Source organism: Neoarius graeffei, chromosome 19, assembly GCF_027579695.1.
Source record: "Neoarius graeffei isolate fNeoGra1 chromosome 19, fNeoGra1.pri, whole genome shotgun sequence".
In the NCBI taxonomy this organism is placed as follows: Eukaryota; Metazoa; Chordata; class Actinopteri; order Siluriformes; family Ariidae; genus Neoarius; species Neoarius graeffei.
The window spans coordinates 18,279,411-18,305,903 of NC_083587.1; the positions used below are offsets into that span (position 1 = coordinate 18,279,411).

General features: G+C 42.0%; 1 protein-coding gene across 3 annotated transcripts; it reads left to right on the forward strand.

Moving 5' to 3' along the window:
- Nucleotides 1-303: 303 nt before the first annotated feature.
- Nucleotides 304-25,949, forward strand: mybl1 (v-myb avian myeloblastosis viral oncogene homolog-like 1). 3 transcript variants are annotated; one of them, XM_060899766.1, is made up of 16 exons: nucleotides 304-406; nucleotides 3,956-4,052; nucleotides 6,804-6,875; nucleotides 7,233-7,325; nucleotides 8,588-8,808; nucleotides 9,104-9,290; nucleotides 9,554-9,628; nucleotides 10,011-10,109; nucleotides 10,714-10,944; nucleotides 11,654-12,019; nucleotides 12,127-12,266; nucleotides 16,660-16,774; nucleotides 16,893-16,997; nucleotides 17,114-17,224; nucleotides 23,220-23,405; nucleotides 23,483-25,949. In XM_060899766.1, the coding sequence occupies exons 1-16, from the start codon at nucleotides 384-386 to the stop codon at nucleotides 23,609-23,611; spliced, it is 2,250 nt and encodes a 749-aa protein (XP_060755749.1). In that variant the 5' UTR covers nucleotides 304-383; the 3' UTR covers nucleotides 23,612-25,949. The 3 variants fall into 3 exon arrangements, with proteins under 3 accessions (XP_060755749.1, XP_060755751.1, XP_060755750.1); XM_060899767.1 differs by lacking the exon at nucleotides 304-406 and adding an exon at nucleotides 2,874-2,931; XM_060899768.1 differs by lacking the exon at nucleotides 10,011-10,109.
- Nucleotides 25,950-26,493: the final 544 nt, after the last annotated feature.

A 26,493-nucleotide genomic window follows, 5' to 3' on the forward strand; every position in this document is an offset into this window, starting at 1 on the left:
AGAAGAAGAGGAGGAGGAGGAGGGCGTGAGCTTTGGACACGGCGGGCAAACACACAGAGAGGGACAGAGAAAGAGAAAGAGAGAGAAAACGGCATGTTTGACATTTGATCTGCTTCTATTTGCAGTTTTTTTTTCTCTTCTTGAATTGGAGCTGCGTCTTGGACAGTGTTGTTGTTGTTGTTGTTGTCTATAAGAGTTTGTGAGTCGTATCAGTTTTAATGGAAGTCGGTCTGACAGCGGCATGTGTCGGGGATAAATGGAAATGTGTTTGATTGTTGGTGTGTGTTTGGATTTCCAGGCTTCAAGTGCAGCTGTGGATTTCTCTGACTTCTCTTTTACTTGGGAGAAGAAACCTGTCACTTGGGTGAAGCTGCACAATTCGCATGGCCAACATGAAGCCACGCAGGTAAGACACGTTCAGCAATTAATCACACCAACAGCAAATAATTAACAAGACGCTGATGTGGATACTGTGATTAGTCCCAAGGAAGCACTTTGCATAACCGGATCTTCACTTTATGACAGCTGCTCCAAAACATCAGAATATGTTTTCCTCAATTTCCCCCTTTGGGAATTTAATACATATAATACGCTTTAAATTTTCTATACTGCATATTTATGCACTTTTTTTTTCTTTTTAACAACGTTTGAAATCGGTAATAATCACCACTATGGACTAACATGCTAGCTATACAGTACTTATAGCCTATACCGTACGTACTATACTTGTTAGCGTTAGCCGGTAACCATATCCATGGATATAATGGTTTAGCTAACAGGTTCTGTTTATTAACTCAAAATTTGATGTCAGCGATCATCATTAATGCTTACATGTTAAAATTCTGTACATATATATTTATATACAGTATCGAGAGTTATATTATGCTGGCTGTCATTCAGTATAAGCTAACTGTTGCCTAGCTAGCTAGCTAACTTGCTTAAAAACTAGCACTGAATTTTGTAAAATTTGCGTCTTAAAGACTAGAATAAAGATTAAGTATTCCGTAGTCAAATGTACACAAATAAGCAAGTACTTATAGCTAATTGTGGTTAACAAGCTGTCACTCAGCTGTCATTTTCCAGCTTAACTTGATTAGCACCTAGGTAGCTAGGTGTTGTTGTTGTTGTTGTTGTTTATGTTACACATCACACACTCAGTATTAACTAATTACACCTTTTAAAAAGCAACTGAGCTATGGGTTGTTTTACAATCAGGGTACGCAAGCTAAAAATCACATTTAACACTTATTATCTTCAATATCAAAAGGCTTGACTAAGTAAACTTGGTTGTTTATTGTAGCCCTGCGATAGCTCTATTTACCATGCAAAAAAAATTTGGTGATAGCGTTATTTTTGGTGAATGTATGGAAATATGTGTCATATTTAGCAAAATTACTCGTGTCATTTAGAAAAAGTGCTTTTTTGACCACAGGTAGCTCCAAAAGGGATGCACTTACATCATTCTTTATACCATAAAACACATATTTGGTTCCATATCATTGGAAACATAGTTAAGTTTTAATGTTGGATGCCAGTAAGTTTTCAGACTATTTTGATCAAATTAGTATGGAATTGTGTCAAAAAAATGTCCTTTCCGAGACAGCTAATTTCTCAGTATAAAATAACATATCTAAAATGATTATTTTCATCCTAAAATGTGGTCAAGATATTGGGACATAAATATTAGAGACAACTAACACAAAGCTTACAGCCTTATATTTAAAAGCACTATGGAAGTAGTGGATTCTGAATTGTCAAAAAAAAAGTCCTCTCCGAGAATCACTTCATTTGTTTCTCCCATCTTATAGCAGATTACGCAAAACTACCATACACATAATGTCAAAAAATTACCTGAAATCTGTTCTTTAACTTGTCGTTCACTTAAAAACTGGTACAAGAACCAGTTTGAATCAATTTGAATTTTGGACCCCTGTGACACAAACTTTGTACCCTGATTGTAAAACAACCCCTATATGGTTTTAGTTATACACATGTAATTAAGTGTCATAAACTTAATTACAAATGCTTTGTGTATGTGTGTGTGTGTGTGTGTGTGTGTGTGTGTGTGTGCCCATTCCATGGAGTTATTATGTAACTATAGTATTCATCATAGTACTTGCGTCTTCTCTAGTTACTAAAACATGTGTTCAACATCTCATGACTAAAGATGTACAAAATGAGGAAAAAGTGAGTTTCTTTCCACTGGGTTATTTATAATACACTTATTTGATGATTTCATAATATGCTCATGTGTAAAAGACTTAACATGTCTCAGTAGCTGAGAAAAAAAAGTGTGCTCATTTCCAAAATCTGTTGCCATTTCAAACCAAGGAAGAAGGTACAGTAGTACAGGAAAAAAGTACTCACAGAATGAATATCTCTTTATGGATTCACTATGTAACTACTTAGTCATTATGTAATTGTGTTTACAGGTTACTAAAATGTATTAAATGGTTTGAACATGCCCAAAGATGTGCAAAAGGCCTGAGATGATCTCAACACCTGAGAAAAAGCAGGCTTGGCGAGCTTATTTCCAGACTATGAAGTCATTATGTAACTACTTAGTCATTATGAGGTTATGTGCAAAGACTTAATAGGCTTTGCTCTCATTTCAAACCGAGGAAAAAGAACGTGAATTGCACTAAACACAGTTTTGTAGTACATCAAGTACTCAAAAGCAAACTGCTGTCTATGTAAAGAAAGACGACGCACTTTAGTAAAAGGGAGAGGTTCTGGTAAAACAATCAATAATGTATAGCTTTATGGTGTACGTGTGTGTGTTTTCCCCTTCTTCTGTGCCTCTTAAAAAGGGTGTGGGTGTGTGGTGAGTTTCTTGTCACAGTAGTTTGTTTGTACATGTTGTTTTTCTTTTCAAAGCAACTGATGACCTGAATACAGCTCACATTCAATCATGCATCATTTCATTTACAGGTTTGTTTATAATGCATCTCAATGTTGATGCTAATGTTAACATTTGATGATACTTTGTTCGGGTAAGACGCTGCAAATCTTAGTGGATAGATTTGAAACCTCAAGGATAGTGGGCTGACGGATTATGTGTTGCTATTGGCTGAAAGTGAACTTGGCCTGCCTCCTGAATAAGTGATGTGAGCCGTTCACCTCAGAAAGTAAAAGAGGCCGTTTATTTAGAGTCCATTAGTGTCTTTCTCAGAGGGGGAGCTTCGTGCTGAACTCCAGTTGCCATGTTTCTTGGCTGAAATAGTTCTTTCATCACAAGCATAACATTTTACAACCAACAGGAGGCCTTGTTTGGCCCATAAACATGCCTAGTAGGAGGATTTTGGCTTTTTATAAGGAGATAGAGGTGGACTTTGGCTTAAAGATTACTCTCGCACTCCTCGGAGCTCTGAGGTGTTCGTCCGAGTGCACAAAGTTTTGTTATTTTCAGATTATAACATTATTACTAACAGCAAATCTAATGCACTGTTTGTTTTTTCCGGTTAGGACTTAGTGCTGTTTCAAAGCTGACTGCTTTGGAGTAACGATAAAATACTGCATGCTTTGGTGAGAAGTTTATACTTCAGTATCCCAGGACACAGTGTCATGATTAAATCTTCAGATCCCTGTGTGGGGAAATGTTACCAAGCAACAAGGAATTCCTGTGAACTAATACACATGGGTTTCCTTGGTCATTTGCTAAAAAATGCGCTTGCCTACCTTTTTCGTCTTCATTAGACCAATAATGGTTTATAGGGTTAAAAAAAGGTTTGAAAACATGCCTAATCATTTCCTGAGTCAAGTTTGCAGGCACTATTTTTCAAGCAGGTTGTTTAACTTTTTAATGTTTAATGTCTTGGAATCATGTTTTGAACAAGGTGGTGATGAAGAGGAAAAGGTGCCAAAATGTGTGATACGAAAGAAAAAAACAGGTCTTTTGATCTTCATAGATAACCTTTCTTCACTTTTCTTTTTTGCCTTCTTTTCATTATTTCAGTGAGGATGAGGATGACGAGCGTCAGTCTAAAGACACCGACACAGAACCCAAGAATTCAAAAAAGATGCACAGCAAAGTGAAATGGTCCCGAGAAGAGGTAATATATTAAAGGGGAACTGAAAGCAAATTTTTTATTATCAAAATTCTATTTATCTCATTTTATAAAATGTAGGAATGCATTTTTGTCACTGCTATAGCTAGTCATGAGTGTTTGAAATATGCTATGTAATATGTCAGTCCATATGTCAAAGCAATGGCCGTAAATGAGATTCGTTGAGACCTATGCGAGACTTTGTAGGACAGAAGTAAAACGTACAGCAGAAATCAAAGTGACCAACATCTGCCAACGTTGTCAAAAGACGCGCGCGCCCTCCTTCGAATGCTGATGTAATCAAGTTGGAAGTTTTTCCTGTGTCCGAAATCGCTCCCTACTCACTATATAGTGGGGACGCCATTTTGTAGTGCTGTCCGAAACCTTAGTGAGGATTATGTGGAAAATGCGCTTAGTATAACATGTATTTATCACAAAAATACATGCATGTATTTATTATTTTAAAAAACCCACCAGCCACCTGATCTGGCACGTTTTAATTGTGCGACAGTAATGATGTACAGTGGTGCTTGAAAGTTTGTGAACCCTTTAGAATTTTCTATATTTCTGCATAAATATGACCTAAAACATCATTAGATTTTCACACAAGTCCTAAAAGTAGATAAAGAAAACCCGGTTAAACAAATGAGACAAAAATATTATACTCGGTCATTTATTTATTGAGGAAAATGATCCAATATTACATATCTGTTTGTGGCAAAAGTATGTGAAACTCTAGGGTTAGCAGTTAACTTGAAGGTGAAATTAGAGTCAGGTGTTTTCAATCAATGGGATGACAATCAGGTGTGAGTGGGCACCCTGTTTTATTTAAAGAACAGGGATCTATCAAAGTCTGATCTTCACAACACATGTTTGTGGAAGTGTATTATGGCACGAACAAAAGAGATTTCTGAGGAGCTCAGAAAAAGCGTTGTTGATGCTCATCAGGCTGGAAAAGGTTACAAAACCATCTCTAAAGAGTTTGGACTCCACCAATCCACAGTCAGACAGATTGTGTACAAATGGAGGAAATTCAAGACCATTGTTCCCCTCCCCAGGAGTGGTCGACCAACAAAGATCACTCCAAGAGCAAGGCGTATAATCGTCGGCGAGGCCATAAAGGACCCCAGGGTAACTTCTAAGCAACTGAAGGCCTCTCTCACATTGGCTAATGTTAATGTTCATGAGTCCACCATCAGGAGAACACTGAATGGTGTGCATGGCAGGGTTGCAAGGAGAATGCTACTGCTCTCCAAAAAGAACATTGCTGCTCATCTGCAGTTTGCTAAAGATCACATGGACAATCCAGAAGGCTATTAGAAAAATGTTTTGTGGACGGATGAGACCAAAATAGAACTTTTTGGTTTAAATGAGAAGCTTTGTTTGGAGAAAGCAAAACACTACATTCCAGCATAAGAACCTTATCCCATCTGTGAAACATGGTGGTGGTAGTATCATGGTTTGGACCTGTTTTGCTGCATCTGGGCCAGGACGGCTTGCCATCATTGATGGAACAATGAATTCTGAATTATACCAACGAATTCTAAAGGAAAATGTCAGGACATCTGTCCATGAACTGAATCTCAAGAGAAGGTGGGTCATGCAGCAAGACAACGACCCTAAGCACACAAGTCGTTCTAGCAAAGAATGGTTAAAAAAGAATAAAGTTCATATTTTGGAATGGCCAAATCAAAGTCCTGACCTTAATCCAATCGAAATGTTGTGGAAGGACCTGAAGCGAGCAGTTCATGTGAGGAAACCCACCAACATCCCAGAGTTGAAGCTGTTCTGTACAGAGGAACGGGCTAAAATTCCTCCAAGCCGGTGTGCAGGACTGATCAACAGTTATCGGAAACGTTTAGTTGCAGTTATTGCTGCACAAGGGGGTCACACCAGATACTGAAAGCAAAGGTTCACATACTTTTGCCACTCACAGATATGTAATATTGGATCATTTTCCTCAATAAATAAATGACCAAGTATAATATTTTTGTCTCATTTGTTTAACTGGGTTCTCTTTATCTACTTTTAGGGCTTGTGTGAAAATCTGATGATGTTTTAGGTCATATTTATGCAGAAATATAGAAAATTCTAAAGGGTTCACAAACTTTCAAGCACCACTGTAAATACCAGCGTGACGGACTAGTCCTTATCCTGTCGTCTTTCCAATTCTTTTCTACTCCACGTTGGTTCAAAGTCGTATGGAATAATCTGCATCACTGATGAAGCTGGCAAATCTCAAAATTAATCTAAATTGGAATATGGCGATCTGGCCGCTGTGTAAACAGTTTTCAAAATGGCGGTGCTGACACTTCACATTTGAAGTCTCGCACAAGCCTCGTGAAGATCGTGCGGATAAGCGACACCTGCCGTGGACCATACGAACTACATTCAACATGGCTCAAAACCGAAAAGGCCGATAACTGTAATATAATATGCCAATACGAATCACGATATATGGTTAATAAAACTGAAAACGTAATTGAATAACACGTTAAATAAGAAATAAAGCAAGCTTAAAAATGACTTCAGTTCCCCTTTAATCTCTCTCTCTCTCTCTCTCTCTCTCTCTCACATGGCTTGTCTATGGTTTTAGCACTGACTGACAGAACACTAGTTGGCGCATTATATTAAGATTGTAAGTGATGTAGGCTAATTGGAAAGTCCCTGTGATTCAAAAGAATTTGCTTGGGAGTTTGCATGCTTTCCTAAACTCTTGTAATGAGGAGACTGTTGATGACTTTTTTTTTTGTACAGGATGAGAGACTCAAGAAGCTTGTTGAGCAACATGGCCCCGATGCATGGAGATTAATCGCTAATTATTTCCCAGTAAGTAATAAGTCATGGTAGAAATGCTAAGCTTAGTAATTATTTATAAGAACTAAATGTGTGGAGTTAACTTTTGGGAATATTTGTGTAGTGTAATTCTTATGTATAACTTGAATAAATAAATAAATATAAGAGATAAAATTTCACAGCTGTATGTAATTGTGGGTATCTTATGACCTTTGTCTGCAGTCTGACTATATTTATAGAGCAGAGACCAGGAAAATAGTGAAACTGCTCTGTGATTGACACTGTTCGAGAGAATTGTTTAACTACTGAAAAAAGAAAACCTGGTGAAGTGTGTAGGTAGGTGTGTGGTACCTGCAGGTGTTAAACTGGGATTTTGTTGCTTCTTGACAGACAAGGACAGATGGCCAGTGTCAACACCGCTGGCAGAAAGTTCTCAACCCAGAGCTGGTGAAAGGGCCCTGGACAAAAGAGGAGGATCAGAGGGTAAGATGAGCTGGGCGTTCACCAGCCTGATGGGATGGTTTGGGAGGTGGGCACTGTGAAGTAATGACATTTGAGGGTAGCGGAGATCCCTCGTGAAAGAGCCTGTAAGATTCTGCTCTGAAGCACACGCTGAGACATTGCCACGTTCAAGGATGGGATTTAGTCTCATCTGGCAATAAACTGCAAACCGAGACAAGAGATTTTCATAACATCTACATACAGTATCATACTTATTTATATAATATAGAAAGTTATACCATAAGCTACACTTACTCTTATCATTACTCTGTGAGTAATTTTGGAAGCCAGGCCTGAGCAAAGCTTGATTAGGGGCATACCTAAGAGGTGAAGTAATGCATTTCCTGAATGGTAATAGCATCTGTGACCTCAATACCAGAGGAATCCAGTGAATGTTGTCTCACTATGCAAATATGATTCCTGCTCTCACTGGAAATGGAAATAGCTGCATTCCAGGAAAGACAGAGCAACAATAAGCATTTGTGAAAGACTTTGGCTTACAGACTTTAGTCCATTTTTACTAAAGATTGATTTCCTTCTTTATGGTTATACAGTATAATACAGTGCCCTCCATGATTTATGGCCCCTCTTGTAAAGATTAGTAAAAAGGGTTAGAAAAAAATTCACTTTTTTCACTTTTTCGCTTCATCTCACACTGAAAAAAATGAGAAAAATCCAACCTTTATTTGAAATAAATTTATTCAGAGAAAAACAAATTCCTCATCAAATAATAATTATTTTCAACAAAAACACATGTGCCGCTATTATTGGCACACCTACATTTAATACTTTTTACACCCCCTTTGCCAGTAAAACATCACTGAGTCTCTCCTATAACATTTTATAAGATTGGAGATACAGAGCAGGGCATCCGAGACCATTCCACTTTACACAGTCTCTCCAGATCATCCAGGGTCCTCGACCCTCTCTTGTGCTCTCTCCTGTTCAGCTCAGCCCACAGGTTTTCACTGGGGTTCAGGTCAGGGGACTGAGATGGCCAGGGCAGAAGCTTGATTCTGTGCTCAGTTAACCATTTTTGTGTTGATTTGGACGTACGCTTCGGATCATCGTCCTGCTGGAAAATCCAGTGATGGCCCAGTTTTAGTTTCCTGGCAGATCCCAAATACTCAGCCAGAGCAACACATATTACAGTGATGAATTCTTTTACAAAGCCTAAATGAGGTAAAAATTCCACCTTTGGTCTACTTTGCGTTTCCTCAACTGTATGTACTATATCATCACAGGTGATAGAACTGGTGCACAAATATGGCCCAAAGCGGTGGTCCGTCATCGCTAAGCACCTACAGGGCCGCATTGGCAAGCAGTGTCGAGAGCGCTGGCACAACCACCTCAACCCTGAGGTGAAGAAGTCCTCCTGGACCCAGGAAGAGGATCGCATTATCTATGAGGCACACAAACGGCTTGGTAACCGCTGGGCTGAGATCTCAAAGCTGCTGCCTGGAAGGTATAATGATTTGTGTTTTTTGCTCAAATCAGTAGCCTGGGCTTCAAGTAGGTTCAATAGGCGAGTGGTCCATACATACAGAGAGAGAAAAAAACCTTACTTGCTTAATAACTAGGCTTTTTTATTTGGTTTGTATATTTAAAGAAAATGTGCTTCATCTTGGTGCAAGGCATCCCATTGTGATAACCGACTTTGTCCAGCACTTTGTTGTTTCGCCTGCCTGATGGGCTTGCTAATGAATTTAGGATTTCTATGGTATTAGGAATGCATTCAAGTATCTGTATTTTATTTTCAGGACAGACAATTCTATCAAAAACCACTGGAACTCCACCATGCGCAGGAAGGTGGAGCAGGAAGGTTACCTGCAGGACGGCAACAGGAGCTTCAGCGCTGATCAGCCTCAGAAGAGACGCCATAAAGACTGTCGATATGGGGAGCACTCGCACGGTCACAGCCATCTGCTCGTGAACAGCCAGTCACAGGTGACAACCTGTATATGAGTTTAAGTCACTAATATGTATCATCTTTGAACATGGTACCAGTCATGAAGTACTATAATTAAGCCTTGAAAGTTTTGAAAATTTTGAGAGTTATTCAAGTAAAATGTGTCATTTTTTGTGGTCAATGGCTCAAGACTGAAATTAAGACTTCTTACTGAATAGGTACGATTTCTTTTAGATAAAATTGCATTGATCAGTGAAAATGTAGTTATTTTGAAAAAAAATTTTTTGTTTTATCTGCATAGGTTGCAGGATACATGTACGGCTCTGTGAGTGGACAGGGTGTGGACAGCATCACAAAGAGCTCAAGCTTCATGTTGGTAAATATTACTTTCGTGTTTTAACGGTTTTTTTAAATGTTGTAACAGTTTTTATCTCTTTGCGTTTTGTTCTCTCTCTGTTTTCCCCTTCCTGCCCTACTTTTCTTTCAATCAAACAATTGATTCAACTGTCAGTGTTGTATGTCCGAACTGCATGCTGGTGCTGTGGTGTTATGAATTGCTCTTATTCTGGATGACATCATGGGTATTATGCAAATCTTATCTTAAATTCTGGCCTTGAATTAAAAAAAATGCAATTCCATCATGGTGGAATTTGGGATCAGAGCCCTATTGAAGTGTCTGTGGTTTTGCCAGTAAACTCGTTGTCTTCGTCTTTTCTTCTGTCTTTTCCTTCCTTTCCTCCCGGTTCCCCATCTCACAGCCGTGCCATGAAGATCCTGACAAAGAGCAGCGAATTAAGGAGCTTGAGCTGCTCCTTATGTCAGCTGAGAATGAAGTCAGAAGACAGTCCGGTCCTCGTGTAAGAACCACTGTGTGTGCGCATAGAGTAGTGTGCTGAGGCTTCCCTACCCCTTCCATACTTCCCTTATCCCCCTTTTTGCCCCTCACAACATCTGCGCTTGGTGACCCTAGCTTACCCTCAGTACTATTCCACCTGATAGTGGCCTGCTGTCAGTAACTAGATCCTTTAGTGCACAGCATGAGAGCGCCTGGCGAAGAAAACCTGCTTGAAAGTCATTGCTTTTATCCTAGTTAAAATTGCGCTTTTTTCTCCCTTCCCCTTTTTGTGCTTTAAATCTTGGCAGCAGTGATTTGTATGTTTTTTTTTTTTCATTGTGTTGTATCCAACCTCTGAGAATTTCTGAAACCTGAGTAACTTAGGATCTGTGACAATATAGTTTAACTTGTTACTAAGGTGAATAACGCGAGTAACTCATTCCTAGAGCAGACATTATAATTGGTTACTGATTAGCTTGCAGACTCTGTTAGCGTTTGCTTCTATATTCGCTAATCTGGAAACCACATTAATTTTCATCATCATAATTACCATCACTGCCCATATCTCACTCTCTATTGGCTGGTAAACTCACCTGTCTGACTCACAATGGTTGGCTCTCATTCAGAACCCAGAGAGCTACTCAAGCTGGTCAGACAGTCTGGTGGATGATACCATAAGCACCACGGGGACTTCTGAAGAGTCGGGTGTCGAGCTGGGTGGAACGGAGAAGGGCCGTGCGCCTTCTGTACCACTGCACGTCTCTCCCAGCAAATTCCTAGCAGTGGAAGCCAGCGCTGTGCTCTCGAGTCTGCAGACCATTCCTGAGTTTGCCGAAACGATAGATCTCATCGACTCGGTGAGTAGGAGACACTTGTTTATAATACTCACAAAACATGATAGATTCTGTTAGATCGTAGTTATAAACAGTTGTTACCTTTTCAGTCACTCTTACAAATATCTGTGAATGAGTCTTACTATAGGAAGGATATCGTATTAGAACGAGTGCATAGTGTAACAACCTATTTTTGCACGAGTCATCTCTTTTTCTTTCATTTTTAAAGTGTTGAATAAAAATCTCGGGCGGTATGGTCGTATAGTGGTTAGTGCTGTCGCCTCACAGCAAGAAGGTCCGGGTTCGAGCCCCGTGGCCAGCGAGGGCCTTTCTGTGTGGAGTTTGCATGTTCTCCCCGTGTCCGCGTGGGTTTCCTCCGGGTGCTCCGGTTTCCCCCACAGTCCAAAGACATGCAGGTTAGGTTAACTGGTGGCTCTAAATTGAGCGTAGGTGTGAATGTGAGTGTGAATGGTTGTCTGTGTCTATGTGTCAGCCCTGTGATGACCTGGCGACTTGTCCAGGGTGTACCCCGCCTTTCGCCCGTAGTCAGCTGGGATAGGCTCCAGCTTGCCTGTGACCCTGCACAGGATAAGCGGCTACAGATAATGGATGGATGGTTCTTAAATCATAGTTCATATTCTATAAAACATAAAGTAAAATGTTATTACTAGATATGTGAACAGAAAGTGTTCTGTTCTGAATGAATACTCTTCTGAAGTGTCATACTTTGCAGGAGCCTATGGTCTGGAATGAGGTGGGAAGTTTTGACCTACCTGAGCCTGTCAGTCCTCCTAAACCTCCTGTCCTTGATGACGCGTACCCAGCTCAAGCTGATGGTACAGAGGATGTTGGATACCACACTCCTGCCCCTGCTCTGTCCAGGCCCTGCATCGGAATGAGCCAGGGGAAACCCGTTTCTCACAGCACTTGCACTGATGGCAAATTCAACTCCCCTCTGCTGTCCCTGCCAAGCAAGAAGACAAGAGAGAGAGCAGACCAGTCACTCAGTGACGACGCAAACTGCGGCTCATTTACAGACAGCACCAGGAGCTCACTGAAAAGCACACCGGTTAAAGGACTTCCGTTCTCACCCTCTCAGGTATGATGTGTGAACCAGATTGTAACCACAGTCGTTTAATTCTACACGTTGTCTTTCTCTGTTTCACCCAGAGTGGCTCTCACTTTTATTTTGACTTTTAACTGTAGTTCTTCAACATACCTGGGGCTGAGAATTTGAACCTGGACAATCCTACACTAACATCCACTCCAGTGTGTACACAGAAGAACTTCTCCAGCACACCTCAGCAGAGAGAAACCACACCCAAACATCAGAAGGAGAATGCTGGGTAACATTTCTTCTATTTGCTTAGACAACATTTAGCCATCTAATGCGGGGTGCCCGCAGGTCCTTAAAGGGCATATCACGGGTAAATTCAGGAGCAAGATCAGTATAATTCTCCTATTTTATATTAAACTTTGGTCAAATATCTGTAACATTCTGCATTCTCTGCAGTTTTTTTTCCCTTGCGCAATACCAGAAAAATTCAGTTGAAATCAAGCCATTTGAGGCAAATTGGTCCGCCTCTGAAAAAACTTGGCATTTGAATTTCCTGGGAAACACTGATTTTCGTGACGTCATCTGCGGGACGCCTCCCTCTGAATCCTACGTCAGCGCTGGTTTGTTTATGAGAAAACGACCTGGTGGTTTTCTTCAACGTTATCACGTAATTATTAAAATGGTTAACAGATGTATCGTAGGAGGGTGTAGCAACACCAATCATGATGGGATTAGTACTCATCGTTTTCCAAAAGACCGGACAATGAGAGAGAAATGGGAGCGCTTGGTCTACACAGGCTGTGCACTGAAACCGTGCAAAGCTCGCGCAGTCTGCTGGCGCTTCTGCAGATAACGCCACGATTCTGGCTCCAGACTCCCTTGGGATTTTTCAGGACGCGTTTTGTTATTTTATTTTTTTCTGCTGTAGACAGATAGCCTTGTGCAAAATTACCCTTCTGGATGAGTGTGTAAAGGGAAATACTTTCATATAAAAAAAAATGAAATTGGTCCAGAATATGCAATTGAACCCCTTCAGTGCCCTTGGATGAGTCACGTACGTCATAAAATCTTTTACCGCTGTGCCTTATGACATACGCTACTCGTCATAAATGCCTCCTTTTATGTGCCTTACATGGCACATTACTTTTACTTCACAGTGGCACATTCCTGTGAGTTGGCCTAGTGGTTAGTGTGTCTGCTTCTTGATTGGGCGCTCATGAGTTCTATTCACGGTTGAGTCGTACCAAAGACCATCATGAAAATGGTACCCAGTTACTTGGAATACATGGACCCTTGGTGTACATTGTGTTTTCAAGTACTAGTAATTCATGTTTATGGACAGGTTCTCATTGACAAGACCTGGGCCCTGTACTACGAAGCGGGTTTTCTGGCTTACCAGGGTAACTTCGAGAGTAACTTGATCACGTGCAGCGTAACTTCCCGATTAACCCATACTACGAAAGTTGGCTATGTTCAAACCGAGGTATGCTGCCATGGCAACTTACGCTGCTTCTCAAACCTGCTCGTCTCAGGTTATGTTCTTGGTTAACCCGAGGTTTCCGATTAACCACATCCTTTTTAAACACCACCTCTCCACCGACATTTCCTCTAGAGACAATGCCAGCGTACCTGGATGACCTGTGCGATATCGGAGCGCAGATTAGAGATGGGATTTATGGCTCTTTGATGGGATCCGCATCTTTGTGATCCGTTCTTTGAAAAGAGCCGTTCAAAAGACTGGCTCATTTGGCTCTTTTTAAATATTTATTCAGTTTTAAGAAGACAGCGTCTAAAGAAGCCAGATCCCTCTGCTTAGACAGTGACATCAATATTTCTGGACATACCTTTTATATAAAGCAACCTAGACTTACATTATTGTAACCCTTAAACGCTCATTAATAACCATTAAAAAACAATGAGGGCTTCAATGAATGTCCATGCAGAACGGCTTTTCTGTAAAAAAAAAAAAAGAACCCACTCAAGAACATAGTTACCAAGAACGCAAGAATATTTTATAGAAAAACACTTGTTTTACAAAAATATTTAAGTCTGAGATACAAAATAGATACAACTACAATAAATATAACACAAGAACTAGTTATCACACAAGAACATTTTAATAGAAAAAAACAAACTTTCTATATTAAAAATATTGAAATTGTAACAAAAATAGATACAACTAAACAGTCAGATAAATAGATAAAGTTATAACAAGAACACAAGATTATTTTAATAGGAAAAAACAAACTATTAATGCAAAAAATATATTATTAGAACAATAGATACAACTAGACAAACAGATAAATAAATAAAATACACAAAAATAGAACAAACAAAATGACGATAGAATAAATTAAATGAACATCCGTGCAAAGTAGTTTTCCCACAATATTATCATTAATATCACACAACAACATTATAAACTATATACAAAACAATTTGAACTATTAGGCAAACAGATAAAACTTGAATAAATAAAAGGCAAATGAATGCTTGCTTGCACGCGCACACACACACCATTATGAATGATGTTTTTATATTTCATTTTCACCTGTTGTCAGGTGCGTTTGGCACTGCTGTTGCCTCTGAAATGTTCACAGGACATACACCAATTTAGTCAAAGGGACTTAGTCATCCTAATTCATGTGACTCTGTGCACATATCAGCTTAAGTAGGCTACTCCATGAATTTACCATACCAAATTTTATTCAGGATTTTTCGGACATTAAACAAGCTATATATTGACTGGGGCCACGTCGAAGGACCATTTTCTGTGACTTGTGATTGATCATGAAGCTTTCTCTCATCCTATACTTCTGTTCTGGAACATATAGAAGGGAGAATGTACTTATGCATTTACCCGATCGGCAATTCGTTGCCAGCATGCTTGCCGCTCCTTATTGGCAGCCGCTGTGTTAGATTTTGCTCTTAATGTTGTTTTGAACTCCTCATAGCTTTGCATTATGACAGCGCATTCTTCCTCCGTGAAGTACGGCGACCGTGCCATTGTGAACAGTGGTGATTTGCGCTGATAACCTCCCCTTTAACGTGAACGCGCATTAACCCTGATTAGGTTAAACCAGGTTCAACAAATCAACTTCATAACTGGCGTCGTAGTACCGTTTAACCCCAAACAAGATAACCAGGTTTTGTCAACCCCGGTTTAGCGGGGGAACCCTGGGTTACTTCTGGGTAGGTTAACCTCCGTTCGTAGTACAGGGCCCTGTTGTCTTGTTTTTGAAGTTGTTTTTGATTACTAAAGTTATTTTTACTTTACAACAGTGTTTTTTGTGATTTTTCTATACAAATATAAAAAATATTAAGTTCTGAACAAGTTAGAGAAAGATTATCAAAATATCCCAATTTTGACCTATTTTTGTCCTATATGCCCGGCACATTACAATTAATTATGGGTGGCAGCCAAGGGGTTTATTATTATTGTCTCATCTCATCTCATTATCTCTAGCCGCTTTATCCTGTTCTACAGGGTCGCAGGCAAGCTGGAGCCTATCCCAGCTGACTACGGGCGAAAGGTGGGGTACACCCTGGACAAGTCGCCAGGTCATCACAGGGCTGACACACAGACACAGACAACCATTCACACTCACACCTACGGTCAATTTAGAGTCACCAGTTAACCTAACCTGCATGTCTTTGGACTGTGGGGGAAACCGGAGCACCCGGAGGAAACCCACGCGGACACGGGGAGAACATGCAAACTCCACACAGAAAGGCCCTCGCCGGCCCTGGGGCTCGAACCCAGGACCTTCTTGCTGTGAGGCGACAGCGCTAACCACTACACCACCGTGCCGCCCATTATTATTAACCCCGCCGACAGTAGTCGGAGGGGTTATTATTTTCACCTGCGTCAGTCTGTGTGTGTGTGTGTGTATCTGTCTGTCTGTCTGTCTGTCTGTCTGTGTGTCTGCAAGATATCTCAAGAACCAATGGATCGATTTGGACCAAATTTTGTACATGTGTTGCCAATCACCCAGGAAGGAAACCATTAAATTTTGAGGTCAAAGGTCAAAGGTCATGGCAGAACTTCGAAATTTTCGCCCAATGTATTTTAATAGGGAAAAGGCGGGGTTTGCACTCGTTAGAGTGTCCCTGTCTAGTTATTATTATTATTATTTGCTTGGTCTGAAATTGCAAATTAACCGACTTAATAGGGGTCATAAATTATCATTCTTTTATGGTCATGCTATAATATGGGGACAGACAGTCAACCAAAAGTGGTTAACTGCATACTATGTAATAAAACAACACTTGAGTCTTGTGTCATGAAGATTCCCGCAGTTACCCTGTTCAAAGGTAAACAGCACAGTGTTTTATTCCACTTATATCTCAGCAATTTACACTAACACTATACTTTATCTGTCTGTAGTTATGGTAATTGTTGTGGCATATCAACAACAAAAACAAGCTGGTCCCTGTTATCACTTACATTTATAAAGATAGTCATTCCTTCACTAGCGCTGTTGAATTCTCTATGCTGACTGGTCAGAAGGTGTCAGAGGACCTCCTCTTGTTGGTCAGAAGAACTTACACTTTGCAGACTCTTGGTAATATGACAAGCTAAGTTCTTCTGACCAACAAGAGGAGGTCCTCTGACACCTTCTGACCAGTCAGCATAGAGAATTCAACAGCGCTTTGGCATAAACATGTATTTATTTTTCCAGTTTCAGAACGCCCAAAGTTCGCAAGTCCATAATGGCCCACACTCCGAGGACACCCACTCCGTTCAAAAATGCCCTGGCTGCCCAGGAAAAGATGCATGGACCCTTAAGAATGGTGGTAAGTGTCTTTAAATCAGACCTTGATTTTATGTTTTATACACTGCATATGTAGGTATATTTGATCCACAAGTGTACAGTATGTGAGCATTTAAAAAAAAATGTTTTTCTGTGCACAGCCTCAGCCTTTGGCTTTCCTAGAGGAGGACATTAGGGAAGTGTTGAAGGAGGAGATAGGGACAGATATCTTCATTCATGGACAGCCTGAACAAAGAGCGTATGAGGTACACAGCACTTCCATCATCAGACTGATCATTCACTCTTTATGAACTGTACATTGTAGTGTTTACCTCAAAGAATACTTTTTCTTTCATCCATTGTTTGGCTGATGTATATATAGGTGGATGCTCCTGCCAGGAAAGTGAGGAAGTCCTTGCTGTTGGACAGTTGGGGGAAAGACTGTCTCAGTGTGCAACTGTTTCCTCAGCAGCAGATCAGCAGTAGCACACAGGTAAGAGCAGAATTATAGTAATCAGTATCTGAAATAATCTTTACCAACCAGGATGTATGTACACAAGTTTTATTCTTTTCTTTTTTTTAATATATCACAGTACACTTGAATTTGCAAATCTAATGGTTTTCTATAAAAACATGACTCTAACAGTAGTTTGGCTGCAAGACGAATCCCAAGTTTATATTAATGCATTCATTCTCGTATTACTCTTTCTTATTGTTTCAATAGTAACAACTTATTCACATCGACTTGTTTGGCAGACATACCACACAATCTATTACTATTAATAAGTGGACGAAAAACCATGTTATTTACAAAGAAATACAGAAGGAGTCTCCAGTGTCAGCTCATTGTAACAGTAAGTTTTCCGCCATGGGAGAGTCTTCAGGATTGAGGACTTTTCTCAATCCTGAAAACTGCTTTATAGCTGTTATAACATAAGAGATAACAGTAACTCTGCTTCATCACGACACCTTATTGTTGATTACTTCCTATAGCAGCACACCTGCAAGTGTTTTATCTTTATTTAATCTAAGGTTCAAACAAAATATATTTGTGATTTTAACAAAAGTAGGAAAACTGCTGCTAATATTATTCAAAATGGTATTTGAATCTGGCGGCACGGCGGTGTAGTGGTTAGCACTGTCACCTCACAGCAAGAAGGTCCTGGGTTTGAGCCCAGCGGCTGACGAGGGCCTTTCTGTGTGGAGTTTGCATGTTGTCTCCGTGTGTTTCCTCCGCGTGTTCTGGTTTTCCCCACAGTCCAAAGACATGCAATTGGGCTAACTGATGGCTCTAAATTGACCGTAGATGTGAATGATTGTTTGCCTCTATGTGTCAGCCCTGCGATGACTTGTCCAGGGTGTACCCCGCCTCTCGCACATAGTCAGCTGGGATAGGCTCCAGCTCGCCTGCAACCCTGCACAGGATAAGTGGTTATGGATGGATGGGTATTTGAATCTATTTTTCTAACAGAGGTTTGAATTCTTCGAGTGGAAAATTCAGGAATAAAAGGTCTCATGGTTTCAACAAATAGCTATGATGGCACATATTTGCGTTGTTGGCATCCATACGTCTACGAGAGACGATGGTGTAGCGTCATCTTATTTGCACCTTCGCATATGGCTAAACAAGCCAATGTGTGAAAGACAGTCTGTACCGCAATTGCTGCAAGAGTACTGAGATGCCTGGGAAGGCTGATTTTGTGTCTTCTTTCTTCTGGCACGTTTTTCAATCAGGTTTGAGCTCCTGTCGTGCTCAGCTCTCTGAGCACCTGCTCGGACAGCAAGGCACCAAGCAGCACGGTCCTCTGAACACTGCTCCCACGTATTCACGTTGATACCACATGACTTCATGTCCCTCTTACAGACATCCTTGAAGCGCAGGCGAGGTCGGCCGACCAAATGGCTCCCCTCCGCCAGTTCGCCATACAGTAGGTCTTTGGGGATGCGGCCTGAGTCCATTCTCCTTACGTGACCAAGCCAGCGGAGGCGCCTCTCGCCAAGAATAGTGAACATGCTGCTTAAGTTGGCGCGTTCCAGGACCTCTGTGTTGGGCACCTTGTCTTGCCAGCTAACGTGCAGAATCCGTCTGAGGCAGCTCAGATGGAAGCTGTTGAGCTTTTTCTCGTGTCTGGCATAGGTGGTCCATGCCTCACTACCATAAAGGAGAACGCTGAGCACGCAGGCTTGGTAGACGTGCAGTTTCGTTTTCACAGTGAGGCTGGAGTTGTTCCAGACTTGTTGAGTTAGCCTTGCTATCACTGCAGCTGCCTTAGCAATCCTGCTGCTCACCTCTGCGTTGACAGAGAGCGAGTTGGAAATCGTGGACCCAAGGTAAATGAAATGCTCCATGACTTCTAGGCTGTGCCCATCGATGGTGATGTTAGGTGGGGCTAGTGCACTTTGAGCCAAGACTTTCGTCTTCTTCAGGCTGATGATCAAACCAAACGCCTTACAAGCGTGAGAGAGGCGACTGACAAGCTGCTGCAAACCGTCTTCAGTGTGTGATACCAAGGCTGTGTCATCGGCATAGAGCATCTCTCGGATGAGTACCTTCGTGACCTTGGTCTTGGCGCGAATTTGGGCAATGTTGAAGAGCTTTCCGTCGGCCATGGTGTGAATATACACTCCCTCGTTGCAATCTTGGAAGGCATGTTGGAGAAGCATAGAGAAGATTCCAAAAAGTGTTGGCACAAGGACGCAGCCTTGCTTTACCTCGCTGCTGACTGGGAAGGCCTCAGACGTTGCACCGTTAAAGTGAACTGTGCTATGTATGTTCTCGTGGAATGAAGAAACCACTGCAAGGAGTTTTGGAGGACAGCCAATCTTCTGAAGGAGCTTGAAGAGTCCAGTACGACTGACCAGGTCAAAAGCCTTAGTTAGATCTATAAAGGCAATGTACAATGGCATTTGCTGCTCTTGGCACTTCTCCTGCAGCTGGTGTAATGAGAATATCATGTCTACTGTAGCACGTCCAGCTCGGAAGCCACACTGGGACTCTGGATAGACATGTAGGGCCAAGATCTGTAGACGGGACAAGGCGACACGGGCGAAGGCCTTACCGACGATGCTAAGGAGGGAGTTGCCTCTATAGTTGTTGCAGTCGCTTCTATCTCCTTTGGACTTGTACAAGGTGATAATGCACGCATCTCGCATGTCCTGGGGGATGTGTCCCTGTTCCCAACAGAGACAGAGGAGATAGTGCAGAGGTTGTAGCAGTGTGGATTTAGCGCACTTTAAGGTGGGGTTTACATTAGACCGTATCAGCGGATCATCAGATTAACGTTTTTAAAACGATTAGTGTGCACACAGCAACACCAATACACGATTCGCGTGCACACAGCAACACCAATACACGGATACGCTCGGTTCCGCAGGCATCCTGCGCTCCAAATCACTCCGCCCTGAACAGCGAGTGCCCTCTGGAGGGTGCGCACTCCGGCCCTGCGCAGCTCACAGAGCGCGCGAGTGAAGTGCACGAGCCACGATTCGGGACTGAGCCGCTGTGTGTGTGATCCCAGTGCATATCACTTACCACTTGCAAGTGGAAGGATGGCAAGCCTAAAGACAATCATAACTACACAATGGGCAGTATTTGCATCAGTATTTGCAGTATTTTCATACTTTTATACTCTTTAATGAAAGGTGATACAAGGTGGAAGTCCGTGCCGTTTTTCAGCAGTCGTGTCACATGACCAACGCCAGCGAATCAGGAAGGTGGATGTCACAGTGACGTTGTCCAGTGACGACGCCAGCTAGAGCTCAGCACAGCGTATCCGCGTATTCTGAATGTTTACACAGCACCGGACCAGACACGATCTAGATTGAATACGTGGACCCTGGCGGATTCCCGTTTCCCGGCGTTTCCAGGCGGTTTAATGTAAACGGACAGTGCATCCGCGAAGAAAACGAGACAGATACGGTCTAATGTAAACTTGGCCTAACACTTCTGATGGGATGCCGTCGCTCCCTGGGGCCTTTCCATTGTCAAGGCAATCAATAGCTTTTCCTAGTTCTTCCTTGGTTGGAGTTGCATCTAGCTCGATCATGAACGGCAGGTCTGGGGTATTTTCAAGAAACGTGTCAGTAACGACGTTCTGGGTTGCATACAGCTCAAGGTAATGCTTGACCCAGCATTGTAGCTGCTTCCCTTGATCTGCTATGACTTCGCCTGTCTTTGATTTAAGCAGCGCTGATTTCAAGAGGACGGGCCTGTTGCCTTCTTGATGCCCGCGTACATACCTCTTGCGTCCCCAATTTCGGCGGCTAACTGTATACTGTTGCACAGATTTAGCCAGTATGTGTTGGCACAGTGGCAGGCGGTACGCTGAACTTTACTCTTGGCAGCTCTTAGAGCTTCTAGTGTGTTCGGACTGGGTGCAGCCTTGTAGGCCAGGAGAGCTTTTCTCTTGGCCTCGATTACGGGTTCAATGATCTCCCAGTGGGCCTCATACCAGTCGGCGTTTTTGCGCTCTTTCTTCCCAAAGGTGTCGATGGCTGAATTGTACACGACTTCACGGAGGTGAGACCATTTGGCATTGATGACACCCACTTCATTTACTGGTGTTACTTCCGTGAGGGATTCTTGCAGCTTGCTGTTGAACTGCTGCATTTTCGCTGGGCTGCCAATGCAGCAGGTATTGATACGTGGGCAACCCATCTTCTTGGAGTGGTGTAACTTTCTCGGAACTATACGCACTTTGCTGGCCACAAGGGAGTGGTCCGTATCGCAGTCTGTGCTGTGGTAGCTTCGGGTGAGAAGGACACTAGCAAGGGCTGCACGCCTAGTGATGACTAGATCTAACTGATGCCAGTGGTGGGACCGCAGGTGTCTCCAAGACACTTGGTGTATATCCTTGCATTTAAAGGTGTTGGTCACGCATAGGCCATGATAGCAGCACAGCTCCAGTAGGCGCTGGCCGTTCTCGTTGATCTTACCCCTTCCATACACGCCAAGGCACATGGGCCAGGCTTCGTGATCAGCACCCACTCTCGCATTGAAATCACCAAGCAGATACAGTCCTGCTGTGCTAGGGATCCGAGATATAACTGCATCTAGGGACTCATAGAACTGGTCTTTTTCCTCTGAGTAGAGGGTTGGAGCGTATGCACTAATAATGACGGCCGGGCCTGAAGATGTTGAAAGCTGGAGTTCAAGGATTCTCTCGCTGACATTTGATGGTGACTCAATGCACGGGATCAGTGAGTTCCTAAGAGCAAAACCAACACCATGCTGATGGGGGTCCTCCGAGGGCTTTCCTTGCCAGAATAAGGTGTAGTTTGCCTCCATGATGGTACCGCTACCTGCTAGTCGAGTCTCCTGGAGGCAGGCAATGTTGACATTTAGTCGAGAAAGTTCTCTGTTAATGACCGCGGTTTTTCGGGCCTCATCAGTTTGCTGCAAATTTGCAGAGAGGCCAGGACACATGGTCCTGACATTCCAGCTTGCAAAACGAAGAGCTGGGGTCTTCTTTAGTCTTGTGTTCTTGTCAGGTGCAGAATTTACTGGCTCACTTTTCGAGGTTTTACTCTAGCGCCACGAATCCAGTGGAGCAAGCAAGCCGTGACGGGACAGCACCTAACTGGCCGAGGGCTGCCCAGCTTGAGGCGGGCAGTAGCTGTCCAATGAGACGCGATGATCTCTCCCACCATCAGAAGTGGCCCCTGGCGCCCATGTCCTTTGCCAAACGGACAGAGCTTATAACCGGTAAACTGCCATCTTCTCATGTTATGCCGGCATCTTGCTGATGACGCTGGAGTGTCCTCTCCAGTCGAGCTACAGAGCCTGGGCAGGCTAGTATGGAGGAGCCGCTGTTGCCCATGCAGCAGGTCCCCCCTCTCTACACTGATACTGTAATCCAAAGGAAAGGCAGGAGCCGATACAGTCTGGCAGTGCCAGCGTTGCAGGAGTTGCTGAGAATGTGCTGAAATACAGCGAAATTCAGGTTTACTCCTCAAGCCTTTTCCATAACAGGATACAGCTGCAAGGCAGCAGAGGTTTGAAATCAGTTTTCCTTCTCCTAGATGGACTGCCATCCAAGGCTATTGAGCTCCATCTACCCGAAGCATCTGGTTTTGAGGCACCAGAAACCCGCCTTTGCCCCTTCTCCTGTCAGTAAAAGCAGTTCCGCCAGGCTTTGAGACTAAGCCACATGAGCAGGCCAGGAGTTGGACTTGGTTGTCAGAGGCTATTTGAGACGCACACTATATGGGAGCACTTTATTAGGTAGTGGGAGCTTATCCCCACTGCCACCCCCGGCAATGACAACCTTGGAACCATATTTGCGTAATGTAGCTAATATTCACATAGTTAAATTATGTGTATAAAATAATTCTGTGCTGCAGTCATAAAGGGGTCAATGATTTTTTTTTTTCCACCACTGGGTTCCCTAGACCCCTAGCTACATGTATTTCAATATCCCTGCTTTACCAAACTTTAGAATAGGCTTTTTAGGCTTGTCTGATTGTAGTAATTCCTTCTGATCACCCAGTCTCATAACGATGGCATGTTGAGCAGCACGATTCTGATGACCCCTCTGACAGAAGAAGAGAAGGAACTCACCTGCTCCCCAGGCCCACTGAAAATGGACTCTCAACTTCCCATCTGCCCTCTCAGCCCTCAGGCAAAAAAGGAGCTAACTACACAACGAAGCCCAGTCTACCAAGCCTCCACACAGGTACAATACCTTACTGTAAGCTTGAACTTAAACAGGTGACATGTATCGTGCTTAAAACCGATGCTCTGTCTCCTCAGGTGAACAATGAATGGGAGGCAGTGGTGTTTGGGAAGACACAGGACCAGCTAATCATGACGGAGCAAGCAAGGCACTACCTGAACTCCTCCCAGCTGCCGTCGTGCACCTCCAGAGCTCTGGTCCTGTGAGCTCCAGAGCTCCTCTCTGCTCCTTACAGCAGCCCCCTCATTCCTCGCACTTCACTTTTAGACAATCTGGTGTAGGAAACTAAACATTCACCTTTTTTGTACACGTGCTTAAGACTTAGTGTATTACAAAGTATTTTAACCCACAAAGAGGCGCATTTATTAGTTTTTTTTTTATAAACTAAAAGAACGCAACCAGTCTTCCTTTTAAGATTACACTTTTGTGATGACCGTTCTAGATTTGTTGATCTAGCATAAGGTGATCTAGCATTGGCCGTCTCTTGTAACTTTTAGCCGTACACAGTGTGGAGTATTAGAAGAACGCAAGAAGATCTTTTTTTGCCTCAGTTGTTGGTTACTGAAATGTAGAGAGAACGAATTTCACATTACTGAGCATTTTCTGTCTTGCTCAAGTCATGTCAGTTCCAGACAACTCAGGAAATTCCAAAGAAAACGATTTTTGGTGGAGTTCATCGATGAAAAAAAAGAAAAGAGACAACACAAGTTACTCCTTTGGGATTTTTTAACATGTTGCTTTTTAGAGGATCTTTTTTAAAACAAAAAATGGTGTCTTAAGGATTGAAGAGCACTAGCAGTGTTGCACTACTGATTGTGGGTAACTGTAAAGGGGAGGGGCTTGAAGCATGTTTAGGAGGAACTGGATAGCACTTGCAATGTGACTGTTTTGGCTTAAACCATAATAAGGGTTCTGCTCCATGGTTTTGTTGAGTTTGACACTCACTGAATGTATCGTACAGCATTTAACTGCTAAAGTAGCGTCGAATGGAAGGGTACCTCTTTTTTATGTTTTTTTTTTTCTTTTTCTAATTTATTCATTGCTGTAATTCGAGTTGTTGAGATGTTTATTGAGCACCTGGACTGTCTAGTTTTGAAACAGACCCACCTTTCGCTGACAGACACAGCAGTGACTGCAGCCTAAAAACAAATCCAACAACTTGGATCCTAGCTGCTTTAGTTTTCAACCTGTCAGAAGTCATGTTTGGTACTGATTTTTAATATGCAGTCTCACACAAGTAACACAGTTCCAAGACGAGATGGATTTCTTCATCATTTAGGGCTGTAGGTTCTATTTATTAAATCTTTACTAATTTATTTATTTCAAAGCTATAAAGAGAATTTTATTTCTGTTGTATTAAAAAACAATATTTGGCTACCTTCCATCAGAAACATTTCTAAAATTAACAACGTACACTGCCACTAATCATTCTTTACTAATTGGTTTCAATCTAGTATCAATTTAGTCATCTCCAAAGTTCTGTGTGAGTTCAAACAAGTGTAATTACAATACCGGTAGCGACCTTCATCTTCCAACCGCTTGTGTAGGAAAATTGCACTTTTTAAATGTTATTCAAGTGTCTGGGTTTTTTTGTATTTTTTTTTTGATAGTGTCTTTTCTTTTCAGGTGTGTGTGTGTGTGTGTGTGTGTGTAAAATCCCCTGAAGTGTTTACATTTTGAGTCTTTTTTGTGATGGTGATTGAAGTGGCTGATTTTTTTTTCTTGTGCAAATGAAACACTGACTGTTAAATGGACTAAAATAAGCGTTCCTCTCTCTCACTAAGTAATTCTGCAGAAGAAATATAAGGCTGTGGTGTAGTTGAGAATCAGAAAAGAAGTGAACGAAGCACAAGCACAATCCTTTGGAGATGCAAAACAGTTGTACTGCTTAAATCTAACTTTGTCTGGTGTTGAAGGTAACTGAGAAATTTTTAAAGTAGAGTTTGTCAGTGTCGGTGTGTTGTACTGGTCAATGTGAAATTATTCAGTAGGTTTTTAAAGGGTCTACATGAAGGCATTATAATTAAAACAAGCCTCTGTGATGTGCCGAGAGCTTTTTATAAATCAGTTGGTTAGTCCAACACTAAGACATCCTGTCCTATGGGTAGCATTTTTTTTAATTTTTATTTTACTTCTACAAAAAATGTATTTTCAAATCCCAGAGTTGGTTATTCACCACATTTCATAGCATAAGATTCAATATTGTTTAATGTAACAGTGCAGGTCACGACAGAGTTGTGAGGCATGTGTGTACATTTTTGTCTTGTTTTTAATGTAGGTGCAAGTTTTTGCATATAAATACTATTTAACACTCAACCACCTAATCGTAGAAGTTGAAGGAAAGTAGATATATGTAGCAGTTTAAAAACAATGCATGACAGACAGTACATTCAGCTTATCTGACATATACACATTTTCACAAGCAAGACGTTTTAATTCCAACACTATTTTGCTGAACATATATCGCCTGCCTCTCTGAATCCTGCCAGTAACTATTTGTGACCCTTGTACGTATTGAGGAGGGGAAAAAAATAAAATGCTTTGTTCAAGGTATTATGCTTTCAGTTTCTTTTTTATTAATTACCAAAATCATCCCAATCATCCATGTAACTGAGTCTCACACTGTGCTACTTCCTGTCTCGCCCAAGTTTACCGTTGTTTATGTCATGACCAGATGCACCATCTTCGTTTTCTCTAAGCACCAGGTGCATATGGCACCAGAGCCGATTGCTAGCCTTAATTTCTGGACCTGAGTAAAAGGTAGTGGGGGATTGCTGACATTTTTGCTTTGGGGTCTATATACATACACCCTTTCTGAACAAGAGGCCTCTCTGCAGGTCAGCTGCTCCAGCTAAAGGGGCCCACTCGGCCATGAAATAATGTCTTTTGGTTCCATTGTTCTCTGAGTCTGTTAGTTTTACAGACCCATTCACTCAATTGCCCCCGAATGGAGGAGTACGTAGGCCCCACTGACATGCCTTCTGCTGCCTAGAACTATTATAAGCCCATGGCACACGCACTCTAAATCATTTCTCCTTCTGACTCATGCTATTGAGCCTTTTAGTGGCCCAACATTGGCTGGAGACAT